The 14,666-nt window shown below is 33.6% G+C and overlaps 1 protein-coding gene across 1 annotated transcript; it reads right to left on the bottom strand.

Moving 5' to 3' along the window:
* Positions 1 to 8,555: 8,555 nt before the first annotated feature.
* Positions 8,556 to 10,040, bottom strand: LOC149229666 (putative UPF0481 protein At3g02645). The gene has a single exon (XM_089381097.1). It carries the CDS (start codon positions 10,038 to 10,040, stop codon positions 8,556 to 8,558), a length of 1,485 nt encoding a protein of 494 aa, XP_089237223.1.
* Between the last annotated feature and the right edge of the window lie 4,626 nt (positions 10,041 to 14,666).

Raw genomic sequence — 14,666 nt, 5'->3', positions numbered from 1 at the left:
AATACCTTTTATGTAAATTTTGTATTTAAACTTTTTAATAGTCTAAACCTCATTTTGAATAATAAAAAATCACAAATATTTTTTTTTATTAAAATCCCATAAAGCGTAATCAAACTAGTGTATTTTGTAAAAATAATAAAAAATCACGATTATAATTTTTTTGGTTAAAATCCTAAAAAAATTAAAAAACATAGCATAGTCAAACTGGTTTATCTTATAAAGGATAATAAAAAAATCAAATTAAAATCCCAAAAAATTAATAAACATAGCATAGTCAAATTGGTTGATTTACTTTTACAAAATACTTTGTATTAATGGATTTTCTTATTTAAAAAAATCATAGTTATAAATAAATTAGAATAAAATATTTAAATTAAAGAATATCGGAATAAAGCTTTATCTTGTGTCGGTGGTCACCCTATCTCCCCTTACGTCACAGCATTGACCTTACTCTCAAAGAAACAAAACCATAGATGGTAAAAAGAAAAGAAAGCAAAGCAGAGACTCTTTCTGAAAACACATTCTATGCTTCTCCACCCGTGATGATGAAGAGAAGGTAATAATTGCTCTCTCTTTAATCAATCAATTTATCATTCTCCCAATGCCATGAACGTAAAATTTACACATTTACTTATTAAATATTCTCTCACACTTTGCGCTTTTCGTTCAACGATTCTTCGGGAAGGGACAAACGTTTCACCAACCTTTAAAAACGAATAGATATCTTTAGATATTTTCATGTTTGCCTGGAATTTGATGTCCCACCGGGATGTGTTAGTGTTAACTACATTTTGGATGAAATTAAAAGTTATAATAGAAGATATTTATTATTAGTAATGGTTCAAAGGGGTAAAGGTAAATTGAATATAAAGATCCTGTCAATCGGTTCCCTCACCGATGCTAAGGAGAAGAACCAAGTCTAGCTAGAGATCAACAGGTACATGGAACAACTAAAGTGAGAGGCCACCAACGATGACTTGGATTTGAGCGCAGAAAACATGTAGAAGTACATTTGTGGTCTTACTGTAGTCAAGACCATGTTGTGCAAGCTTCAGGATGAGTTGGATAAGGTTTCCAAGACTATATACCCAGAGGCTATGGAGGTAAGAGTCGGTTATCAGAAAGACATTATCACGCAGTATGGGGACACCATAGCACATTACCAAGCTTGGTATCAATATGTCACCAAAAGTCATCAAGTGGATGTTGTCGAGTTGGTATTTCCCCAAACTTTTGAGTCATAGTGTTTTGTCTTGTTAGGCTTTCTCTAGACTATTTTGTCTCACATGGGTACGTGTGGAAAATGTATATTATTTGTAAATATGTTGTAAGTGAAAATCCAAGTGTCATTAATGGAATGTGAACAATCACTATGTAATGTAATGAGTAATTTGTAAAGAAGTTAAGAGTCACGAGGGTAGTCAAAGATTCACACAGGGAATGTCAAGGGTCACCCCACCCTTTGTTATAAGTAGAACCTCATAACTCATAGAATTGGATTTTGGGAGTCAAAATTTTGCCTAGGATTAGGCTTAGAGAAGGGTTGGGAGTATTGTGATGAGCCTTGGATTCTCCACAACATAGAGCGAGTATACATCTTTGGAGGAGCAGGTGTTCTTGATTGTAATCTTCCACTATTGGGGCTAGTAGTTGTCAATGGTGTTTGTATGGATGGAACTTTCACTTATAAGAATAATAAGTGATCCAACACACTTTAATGCATATGTTTTTATTGTAGTTGGCCTATTCTGGTTTCTTTAACAATGTATGTTGTTTAACTTACGATTTTTCTTATGGACTACTTTGTATGCAATTGTATGAATCTTATTGAAATGTGTGTTATTGGATTAACCTATCACTTTCTTTTGTGGACTATTATGCATTTCAGTTTGCGATGTCATTTCGCTCATGTGTTCCTTTCAAGTTGCGTACTATTATAGGATTCTAAGGGGCACACTTCCTTCTCACCTTCATGTGTTAGAACCCCCATGCATCTCACTTGACTCGCTACAAGGTCACACACTTGCTTCTGACGAAAGTCATCATACTTATCTCTACGCACTACCACGGTCAAGGCACTACATTACCACCCACTGCTGGGACTCCTACTGCAAACGGTCCAAGGTCTAGTTGGGACTTCTTACCGAGGAGATCCCCTTGAATGTTGCTGGGTCCAACACCATCAACAAGAGGATAGAGAGATTCAATAGGAAGGACCTTGAGTTGGACTTTAGGGATTCAACTCAGCTTTAGCAGATAGGAAGTGTCAAAGCCTATATCACTAATTTTTAGAGATTGGTTGTAATGGTCATTGATATTTTAATGGGCCAAAAAATTATGTTATTCATAGAAGGTTTGTCAGAACCCTTGCATGGATGGGTAAGAGTTTATAAGCCCAAAAACTTACAAGGTGAAATTAGCAGGGCAAAGGATATGTAGGATGCAGTACCAAAGACCAGGTCCACTCCCAAAATAACCTTTTCTCAGAAGGATGAAGATAGTAGATAGTCGCAAAGGAATGGTTAGGGAAGAACTAGATGGATGATGAGACCAGGCAAGACATCAGAAGGAGGAGACTATGCTTCTCCTCTCAAGAACCTTGGGTGCCAAGGCATCGATGTCTCAAAGGGAAATCCCACTATATTGAAGTATTTTCTAATAGCAAGGATGAGGGAGAAGTACTAGAGGAGGATTAGGGAGAATCACAAGGAATAGGGGTAGAGCAGTTACCAAAGGAGACCCATGAAGGAGTTATTTCCTCACTTACAGGAGTTATGAGGTATCACACTCTTTGGATCAAGGGTATCATACATGGGAAAAAGGTGAATTTGTTAATTGATGGTTGGGCCTCCAACGATTTCATTGATGCAGAGTTTGAAGCTAGAAGGGGGTTGACAAGTGATGGAGGATTTACAACCTTGATTCTTGGAAAGAAGGAACAAAACCACATGTCGTGCACCAAAATAGTTCCCAACATGAGTCTAACAATGGGAAATTACATAGTTACGGATAACTTCTTTGTAGTAGATTGCCTAGATTCCCATGTGGTATTAGGGGTCCAATGGCTATATTCAATTGGGACACATATAACTAACTATCAGGAGATTGAATATGGATTTACAGGGCCATATGGTAAGAAGGTGATGCAAAGAGGGATCCATTAGTACTTGCCCAAGATCGTGACATCCAACAAGGTGGAGGTATATCATTGACATGGGGATATCCCATGGACAATAGAATATTGAGTTATGTAGGGGAAGACAACATAACAACATATTGACAACATGGCATTATTACAGACACACCAAAAGGTTTTCAGAGATATGCCACTGGATAGGGGATTTAGCTAGAGGAAGGGGTCCAAGCACTCATCATGATCTATAGTTGGATGTACCTATGACATTTAGAGTAGTATTTCTATGCTAAAAGCTCCAAATGTGAGCATTTCTTGACATAGATGTTGTATTTAGGGCACATGATCGAAGGCTAGGGGGTCAAAGTGCATTAGGAGAAGATTGAGGCCATCCTTAATTGACCCACTCCTAGGAATGTAACAAAGTTGTGGGGCTCCTTGGGTATCTACACATATTATAGAAGGTTTGTCAAAGGGCATTCAGAGCTGACAGTCTCGCTTACTGACCCCACTAAGAAGGGAGCCTTTGTATGGTCAAACGAAGCACACGAGGAATTTGAGCAGCTTAAGAGAGTGGAGAGGAGTTTCAAAGTGGGAGATATAATATATATCTGTCTGCAACCTTATTGACAACCCACTTTGAAGTAGAAGGGAGAGCATATATTGTAGCATCCAACACTTAAATTACTTGAGGGAAAGCAATTTTGGGTGGCGAGGAATATAATATCCCCAACCAACTGATTATTGGAATATGTCACCCTTACTAGCCCTTTGTTCCCTCAGGCTAGTGACAGGGAGAGTTTTGGAAAAAGGGGACCCTTGATTTATAATCAAAAAGGGAAAAATAATGGATTTTAATAAATAATTAGGTAAGAAGTGGTATTTTTGTAACTTATTTTTTAATGGTATTTGTCGGTGGTATTAGTCGATGGTATTATGGTTAGTTGTAGAAATTTGGAAACAACCCAATCGAAATCTATAACAAGGAAGGAGGAAGGACGAAGGGAAGGTATGTAATTTGATTTTCTCTCTTGGCATTTGATTTGGAAGCTAGACGAGTTTTCTACAAGTGAGGGTTTTAGGTGAGATCCTCAGGCTAGCTTCGATGGGATACTATCTCACCCTAGTTTGAAACACAACTTGAGTGGTACTAGATACCAGCTTAGCTGGTTCGATTTCTCCCATATTTTTGATTTCATCGAAGGGTTATGAGATTTGTCCATTTAAGTTGTAAAAGACGAGAAGATATTATCTAGATCTTTGCAGATATTAATTCTTTTCTTTTTATTTAAGAAACAAATACATTATTATTATTGGGCCATTGGTTAAAAGCATCGACATAAGGTGGCAAGGTTAATCGCAGAGAAGTTTGGCATGTTCGTTATCACTGCAAAAAGATTGCATCTGCGAATTATCATGTTGATGAATTGTGTAAGGGTTGGGTCTAAGATCTAATACGTTGAGGGATGCAGAGCCATATATACATTGCACTAGTATTAGGGAGCATTTTCCATACATGCTTGGAAGGCCACAAGCCCATCGCTAAGGAGTGGATCATGTTGCATAAGGTCGCCATTTATTGAGATTTTGACCACTCTGGTCATTGGAGGGTGGGGCCATCATGCTTTATTAACGTGCATTAACCCACTAAAGCATGTTTCTTTATTGTGAGGGCCACATAGACACAACGTATGAATAAAGGGTCGTTCATAGACACAACGTATGAATAAAGGGTCGTTCAAAGACACAACGTATGAATAAAGGGTCATTCCATACATAAATTTGGGTTGTAGAGGCTAAAAGGCCATCCATTGATTTGTGTAGTCATGAAGCACCGGAAGCGAGGGCCAAGATGCCATTTAGCCAAAGGTTCTCCATCTATTGTGGGAGGTAAGATGATGGCGCCCTTATTTATCAGATCTGCCACATTGCCCAGCAAAGGTTGATCCTTTTTGGAGTAAGCGGATTGAACACATCAAAAAATCTAGCCATTCGAATGTTCATATGTTCTAGTGAAATTATTAGTGGTTAATGTTATATCATTTGTCCATTGTTGGATTGGCGTAGTGGGTTGCCATAGTCAAATAAATTTTGATGCCGTTGCATTATAGTCCATTGTATGGTTTTATAGCGGTTTATTGAATGCTTATCATAATTACAAATAAAATAAAAAGGTTGGGTGTTAAAGAGTTGAATATTTTCTTTCTATTCTACCATATTTTGTCTCAGGAATCTTATTGTAGGCAATCCCTCAAAACCATTTCATTAGATGAGGAATATGATGATTAGAGGGATAACTGATATTGGTAGAATGGGCAACCGAGTTAAACCCCTTTGTTTATATTCGGTAGGAGAGAGGAGGAGTAACAAAAACCATCACAAACATGTTGTACATTTCTTTTGATATCAATAAGTAGCTAAACATAAATTTATGTTTTTAAACACTTTGAAAAACTTTCAATTTTTTTTATGAAAAAAACAATAATCATCCTAGATTTCTATGGTCGCAGTTTCTTATTATATTTTTAAAAATAATAATAATAATGTCTCCTTTATTTTATGTAATAAAAAAAAAGTTAAATGTAAAAAAAATGATGTTATTGGAAAGTGTTGTGTTAATACCACTTAACACCACTGAAGATATAAGTGGCATTAATATCACAACTTTGACACACATTTTATAAGCTAGTGGTGCTAAAATATTATTTTAATATACAATTATTTAATTAAATTTATTGAAAATAAACGTTATTTATTTTGTAAATTGTATAAAACTTTTGTTATGTCATAAAATAAAATTAATTGTAATACCATAATGTTACACAAATGTAATATTTATACCATCGCTTTAACACCATATAATACAAGAATACAAGGCCGCATAGATTTAGGTATTAATTTATTTTGTATTACTATGATGTAATTAGTTTTGGTTCAATGTAATTTGTCTAAAAATTGGTCAAAAGTATAGTTGTTGTCATATTGCTTCTTTTACAGGATGCTATATAACAATTTCTCTTTTTCTTTTAATGTGTCATCTAAGGAGCCAATTGGTTCAAGAAATTTAGTGCTTTTCTTGGGTGGCATTGGGAAAAATACAATGTGAGTTTTTTTTTGTTAACTTTTTGTATAGTAGTGTTTATGTATTTTTGTAAGCTCTATAGCAAGATAGTTCATAATTGCATTATCTTTGACAAGGTAGAGATACTAAGAATTCTATTTGTGTATGGTTTTTTTATAAACTTTAATGCCATATTTGTTCATTTTAATTTATTATATGTATAAATTTGTATGGAAAATCTCTACTTTTTTCAACAAACCCCATCCATGGATGTGAATGGAAGATTATGCATGGATGAAGAGGAAATTTTAAAACAATAAGACTAGACTATTGATGTTGAATGGTGATAACTAATTTAATTTTATGTCATAAATATTTAAATAACAAAAAGATTTCTTTTAAAGAACAATAAAAATATGTTCTAAAAGTAACATATTTTATTTTATTTGTTTGAATATTTTTTTATTCAAAGTGTAATCATGATTAAGTATTAATTAAGATGAAAATAAATAATATGAAAGACTACAGATATAAAAAGCAATTTATAAGTTGATATAAAAAATATTGGATTTTTTACTAAATCATTGAGAAATAAAAGAAAGAATTACTTGCAATTTAAACACATTATTAAAAACTTCAAATAAGATTTTGACACGTGTCTCTAAAAAGATTCCAATAAAATTTTCAATAATTACAATATTTTTTTTTCGTAAAGACAAAAATGCTTGAGTTTGTAAAAATAAAAATGCATTTATATTTAAAATTAAGTTGGTGAAGCAAAAATATTGAAATCTATATTCAAAATTATTATATTTTTTATTATTTTTCTTCTTAATCTTGATCCAAAACATTCTATTCCTTTAGAGTTCATCCAATATTCTTCCCGTTTTGGTCCAATAATAAAATTGTAAGCATTAATGTAACCGGTTGTAAGCATTAATGTAACCGGTGTCGCAGAAACCGCCTTTCCACCTTCAACGGACTTTGTTCGCCTTTTAAATGATACACTGCAAGTTGCAACAATGACGTGGATGCTGAAGAAAATATAAATATAATAAGGATGTGCTGAGATATGGTAAGGTCTGTGTCAGCCAAATTATTTAATTTGGTAAAATTATATATATATAATTAATTTTGGTTAATGATTTTTTAACGTTCCAGCCGAATTGATTTATATTTTGATTATTATTTAATTTGGTAAAATAAGATATATACAGTTAATTTTGGTTTATGATTTTTGTAATGTTTTAGCTTAAGTGATTTATATTTTGATTATTTTTTATTATAAAAATTGATGATATAATTATGTGTGAGATTATATATTTTATTGTTTAAATTGTATTTTTAGTTAGTAAATAATTTTTATGGTGTAGGTTAATAAATAGATGAAATGGTTTATGGGGTCTCTGTTAAGGCACTCTTTGATATGAAGTCAGTTCAATTTTTTGATCTCTATCACATATTAGACATGATGAAGATGTAGTCCTGCCAAGCTTACAAAAACAACAAATAGATGAAATGATTTTCTTGATAGGAATCAAACAATACAAGTTATTATGAGATGGTGATTTTTTTGCTATTGAAAATATATTTTTGAATGCATAAATGATTCAGCATACTGAAAAATCTTTGAGACATTTAATTTTTGCAAATTAAAAGTAATCTTTTTTAAAAATATGTACCCAATTTTAAATAAAATTGACCCAGAAAATATTATTTTGTCTATTAAAATTATATAAACTACATCAACCTTCAAAATATTTAACTTGTATAAAAAACATATGACTAAAAGCTATAGTTCCGTGTGAATTAGTATAATTTCAGCCCATGAAAAATCCAAATTGGTAATTTTCCTAATTGTTTACTTCTTTCTACAATTTCTATAACACTAAGGTCAATAATTTTTTGGGATTTATAAGAAAAATTAAGAGCGATTCCAATATAGGTGTCGACGCTTATAGGCGAATTAAAAAGCATGAATAATAAAATAAAGGATGAAGCTGTGCACCGAGAAATTTAAAACAAAATATACAATAATGAAAATAAGTATATAAACCTTCGCATCACATAATAATATGTGAGACAGAAATCTATGACAGATTAAAAGCTTCCCTGTAATAATGGAAATAGCTATATACCTGTGTTACAACAAAAGTAAAGGAAATGAAGATGCTCAACCTTGACCTGGGTCATTACAAAACATACATGAAATATATATATATATATATATATAGATATTATAGGGTGGATAATAGAAAAGATACAGAGAGTGGCCAATCTAGCAGGTCAAATAGAGTGGTCAATTTAAAAGCTGAAATGGCGGATTACAAACTAAGGAGGAGCAGGAGCAGGAGCAGGAGGTCAATGTGGATGATGGGGTGGAGTATGGTGTACTTGGTACAAGTCACAGTAGGTCTGTATGACAGTCATGGCGAAAATCAAGAAACCAGCGGTAGGAAGTAGAAATTTCCAGCTCGATAAGTAGTCGAAAAGTCCACAAATCATCCTTTTGATTTTGGTTTTTCGATAGTTTTTGTCGAGCACATCAAACAGTCCTCTACCGAGGTGGTCAGATTTAGGACCCAAGTGACCAATAAAGAAGGGCTGACCCAAGTCGTTCCACATCTTGGCTATGCATTCGTCTGTTAACATGTTGGTACGAACAGCGCGGCGGTTCATTATGACGCCAACAGCTGAGTTGGTACGAATGACACCACAATCCCGGAGGACGCGAACATCTTGAGGAGTCTGGATGAGGCAGTTCATCAAACTCACGTAACGCATCACGGCATTTCCACGGCTGGGATCGTTGAATTCCATGGCAACCAGGTTCCTAAACAACACTTCCACGTGGGTTTCCCATATATTTATCTCTGGAAGGTACAACGTACCTGAGTATTTGTCGAAACAAATCTTGTTAGATGGTTTGAATTGAATCCTGCCCTTCGCCAACTTCTCCGCGTTCAGTGCGATTTCATACCTGCGTTCAAAGGTTGCAGTGGGGAGAAAATAACTAAGCGTTATAACAGGGATCTCCAGAATGAGCTTTAAAATTTGCCATAAAGTGTTCTCCTTCTGCTCCTCACTTGGCATTTGTAGGATTGGCGCAATGAATGCGTGCATGCAACCTAGTAAATGCTTTTCATCATTAACAATAACTGGTAATTTGCTACCATCATTACAAACGTGTGCCCAGAAAGGAGAAAGCTCCGTCCTCGTCTTCTGCAACAGTTGATCGAAATCACTTCCATCGATGTTCTCGAAAACTCCTTTGAGGACTGCCAACGGGATTTGATTCTCCAGCTTCAGAATATCACACTTTATACACTCATGAAGCGGACCTAATTCGCTCATCATGTCATTCTCTTCATGAGGCCTTAAGAAATCTAAGAGAAAGGATGAATCTACCGCCATCATCAGAGCGAAGTTCTGGGAATTCTCCGCGTCTCTACTCTCACTGGGTGGCAAGTGATAGAACCGCTCTATCTCTGGCCGCATCTTTTCCATCATGTCAACTATAGACTTACCACGTTTGCGCAGTTCCTGCGAGAGCCTGGCCGCGGACTTCGCTTTGTACATCTCCGCTGTTGAAATTTTAAGTTGCGCACAAGAAGATTCAATATCTTTCTCCAGACTGGAATGGTGGTAAGGCCCAATCGACAGAAACTGCGGAATATAAGCCTCTGGTTTCATCTTCAGCAGAGGCGTGGGCACTCGCAGGATTGCATCCGCCCTTCCTCGGCCAATCCCATTACCATTTGCTTCACAATTCTCATCATCGTCGTCATGGAGCATCGCTTTAATTTGAACAACCCACTCACTGCGAAACGCAACAGGTTCCGCCATAACAGTGTCCACCTCTACTTCTTTAAATGTCTGCATCAACTAGCAACCTGTTTTCAGACTGTATACCAAAGGATAGTATGGCAAGCGCTTCAATGCAGAATATGGGCAATGAATATAATCCAAGTCCTTGGACAAGTGAGCCTTACTTATATTATATTACATCAGGTCTTCCGAGCACCACAGTTCAGCTTTATTATCATATAAAAACAAATCTGATTTAATTTAGAAAAAAAAAAAAAGGCTTTTAATAATTTGCTTTGCTTTGCTAGGGTGGGAATTATTCGTAGGACCCTCTGCAGGATGATTTTTTGTAAAAGTAAACCTACTCTATTTGTTTTTGAATTTAAACATTTAACATCCCCACATATTTAACCATAAAACTTATTTAAATATTAACAAAGTTTTATATATAATAGTAAAATGTGTAATAACTAATATTATATTTTTATTATTTAAAGTAATGTTATAATGTTTAAAATAATCTTTATTATTATAAAAATATTTTTTATTTTTATTCTTGAAAAATATTTAATATTATTTTTAACTAATTAAAAATATTTAATATTATTTTTAACTAATTAAAAATATTTCTTATTCGCACTTAATTGTTTAATATTTAAAAACATATAATAATGTAAATTTACCTAAATTTATTGTTATTAACTGATTATTAAAATATAATAGAATTTAGGATTTTAATAATAAAAAATCAATTAATTAAATTTAATAATAAAAAATAAATATTTACTTATTTTTTCTTTGTTTTTTTTAAATAAAATAAATATATAATATAATATTTCATTTAATAAATAATTAATAAATATAAATTATATTTAATTTTTCAAAAATAAAAATAATAAAAATAATATTTTTCTCGATCTTACAATGTAATAAAATAGAATAAACTTTAAAAAATAATTATACCATTCCAAAATATTGGAATCAACTTTATAAAATTTTCCCCTATCTTCTCCACTTTCACTTTAAACTCAATATTAAAATAGAATAATCTTTAAAAAAAAATTATATCATTCCAAACACTTAATATCAAAATAGAATAATCTTTAAAAAAAATTATATTGGAAACAATTTTACAAAATTTCTCCCCTATCTTCTCCACTTTCACTTTAAATTCAATATCAAAATAAAAATATAGCCAAATTTTTTTATTAAAATCTTTATAGTTGCCTCATAATTTTTGTTCCTTTATTTTAATTTATTTCTACATAAAATATAAGTTTTAAATCAAGATATGAAAAATATTAAAAAAAAATTATTACAATTTATTTTTAAATAGTAAAACGATGAATATTAAATAAGTATTATTGTGTATTATTTAAAAATGAAAATATAAGATCATCACTATTAAAAAAAACCATATCAAATATATAAATTATTTAAATTTTTATATTATTTAATTATTACATCTTTTTAATTTTTTCAATAATATTTTTATGTAAATTTTATATTTCTCGAAATAATAAGTTTAAACTTTTTAATCAGTCCAAACTTATAATAAAAAATTACAAGTATATATATATATATATATATATATATATATATATATATATATATATATATATATATATATCCCATAAAAATTATAAAACATAGCGTAGTCAAACTGGTGTATTTTGTAAAAAATAATAAAAAATCACAATTATAGATTTTTTTTGGATTAAAATACCAAAAAAATAATTAACATAGCATAGTCAAACTAGTTTATAATCCCAAAAAAATTAAAAAACATAGCATAGTCAAACTGGTTTATTTACTCTTACAAAATACTTTGTACTAATGAATTTTCTTATTAGTCCCTGCCATCTGGCAATGGCCAGCAACTATAGTAATCGGTTTGCGATGTTATAACATTAATTTACCTGTTTGTTATTAGTCGCTGCCACTTATAAACCAAAGTTTTCAGAGGCATATGGTTTTACTATTTTATATAAACCAAAGTTTCTAGAAGCATATAGTTTTGCCATCTTATTTGGCCTCTCCCCGAGGTGGAGAGGCAAAAACCATATGTTATGTGTACTTATTTCAGAAATTTTAAACTGATGAAAATATAATGGAAACTAATCCTAGCATTAGTTTCATAGTTTAACAGATATTAAATGCTATAGTCGTAACCAAGTTCCCATGTTCTAGTTGCTCTTGTGCATTGAACTTGCCATGTGGTGCAACAGCTGCCAACTTTTGCGCTGCCAGCTTTGACAATTCGACAACAAGACCGGTGATGCATGAAGGGGAAATTCGACAATTCAATAACAAGACCGCTTCCCACATGCTGGAAGTTGATGGCTGGCCTCTTCCGCCATGCCTGGAAGTGGAAGTTGATTTTCTGTCTATTTTCCTTTTGCTGCATCCGCCATGCCTGGAAGTTGATTTTCTGTTGCAGGCTTCAACTCCGCTATCTTTGTTGGGGCTGGAAGTTGATTTTCTATTGCAGGCTTCAGCTCCCCTATCTTTGTTGGGGCTTTTTGTTGCAGAGGCATTCTTTTCTGAACTGGAACTATTTCTTCTTTCTGAAATCCTGAAGTAGCTTGTTTCTGAAATCCTAAAGGAGCGTCCCGTTCAGAACTATTGAACTGGAACTATTTATTGTTTGTGAAATCCTTAAGGAGTGTCCCGTTCAGAACTATTGAACTGGAACTATTTCTTGTTACTGTAGATCTGCCATACGCTGACAGGGATGACAGGCATAACAATCTTTTTGTTCATTTTGTTGGCTCGGTGATTGATCTGTTCGCTCAGTGAACACACCTGCATCATAATATAGATATACAACAAATTTGAATCCTTATATATACAACAAAATTCAATCAACATAAACATATATCATATTCAGATGAGGTAAGTGAACATTTGCGGAAGTTGATTGTTTTCTTAAATTTGCAATCATCCTCTAGTTCAGAACTATTTTATAACTATTTCATGTTGTTGTATGTCCAACTTAATTCAAATAAGCTATAGGCTGACAGACATAACACTTCTACTTTTCTGTTCATTCTATCTGTTCGCTCTATGAACACACCTGCATCACAATATGCTAGCTTTACAAATAATAAGCCTCTATTTCAAATGATATTCTTTGTTTCAGAATCTGATTTATATATGAAAAAATTCTAATTATGACTTCATAATACGATTTACAGAAATATCATTAATGCTACTTATGATTTTTGTAGACTATGCAAGGCCAAACTAGATGCCTCCCGCTGGAAAGTGGAGATTACAGGGTCCACATGACTCGCAGGCCCAAGGGATCAAGGAAAAACCTGATTTCTCTTGCGCCCATCTGAAGATCGATTCCGTTAAGGTTCTGGGTCTTACACCATCCAAGACACACAGAGAGCACAACAGATTAATGATTGAATCTAAGGCCTACTAGCTCGCTCGCTTGCCGAGGTACAGACTCTCAACCTGCTTGGTTTTCTATGGAAATTTGTTACAATAATTTTTTGATAATCCCAAGTATTTTTGTGGCCTCCTAATTCAAAGTGTATTATCCTGAATCCCAACAGGCCTATCTCTAAGTTCACTATTTTAAAATTGTTCCAGTTAAGAAAACTACCATTGTTGAGGTGTAACATGTGAAAGTTTGAAGTGACATTTAAGTCCATAAAACATAACCTAAATCCTATTGAAAACAATACAGAGACATGCTCACAACATAACACAGTACCTACCGAAGCTTTATCAAGAGAATATGTAGAGAGATAGAAACATGGAGGGCGCCTTGAATAACTCATCTATTTCGGCAGGTACATAGAAATGCTTTTTCGTTGCTAAAGCTTATAGAATATTTCCGCAAGTCCAGCCAGTCTAGTTATAGCGGTAGTCGAGCTGATCTGCTTTGGAAACCAAAATCTTTCAGTTAGGTTCGTGAGTAGAGCTAAAGTTGCAAACAGGTCATTCAGTGGATGGGCACTCGACTTAGCTTAGATAAAACTGATTTTCCAGAAAGCAAGCTTAACTCGCTTAAAAAGAGAAATGCTTTTTCGTTGCTAAAGCTTATAGAATATTTCCGCAAGTCCAGCCAGTCTAGTTATAGCGGTAGTCAAGCTGATCTGCTTTGGAAACCAAAATCTTTCAGTTAGGTTCGTGAGTAGAGCTAAAGTTGCAAATAGGTCATTCAATGGATGGGCACTCGACTTAGCTTAGATAAAACTGATTTTCTGGAAAGCAAGCTGAACTCGCTTAAAAAGAGACAGAGGAAGGAAATTACCTACCGAAGCTTTATCAGGAGGATCTGCAGAGTGATAGAAACATGGAGGATGAAACTTGCGATGCCCCTGTTCTTCTCCGTTCATTTGCTTCTGGTGGGGATTATGGGACTGCATTTATGCACTTGCTAAATGAGAGTTTGGTGTAGCCCTGTTATGTTGCTTGGAAACGACAAGGGGCAGATATGGATTGGCATGTCTAACTAAGCCAGAATTATTCATATCTCATAAGATCATTGAAGGTAGAGAGAATCTGAAAACACTACAGCAGGTGGCTGTCACTCGCCCGCCCCTCTGGGCGCTTCGAACAAAAGGATCTAGTCTTGTAACACGACCTGTTGTTAATTCCACTCCTGTAGTCAACATGGCTGCTGTCGGCGCTAGTGCTGGTGTTGTT

Source organism: Pinus tabuliformis, chromosome J (genome assembly GCF_031772625.1).
Source record: "Pinus tabuliformis cultivar Carrire ecotype Pingquan chromosome J, CPIR1, whole genome shotgun sequence".
Lineage (NCBI taxonomy): Eukaryota > Viridiplantae > Streptophyta > Pinopsida > Pinales > Pinaceae > Pinus > Pinus tabuliformis.
The sequence above is the reverse complement of the archived record's forward strand: the minus strand, read 5'-3'. Positions and strand labels throughout refer to the sequence as shown.

What these genes read in the sequence shown, in the direction of transcription:
- LOC149229666 (XM_089381097.1), bottom strand. Translation starts at nt 10,040, where the DNA reads ATGGCGGAACCTGTTGCGTTTCGCAGTGAGTGGGTTGTTCAAATTAAA.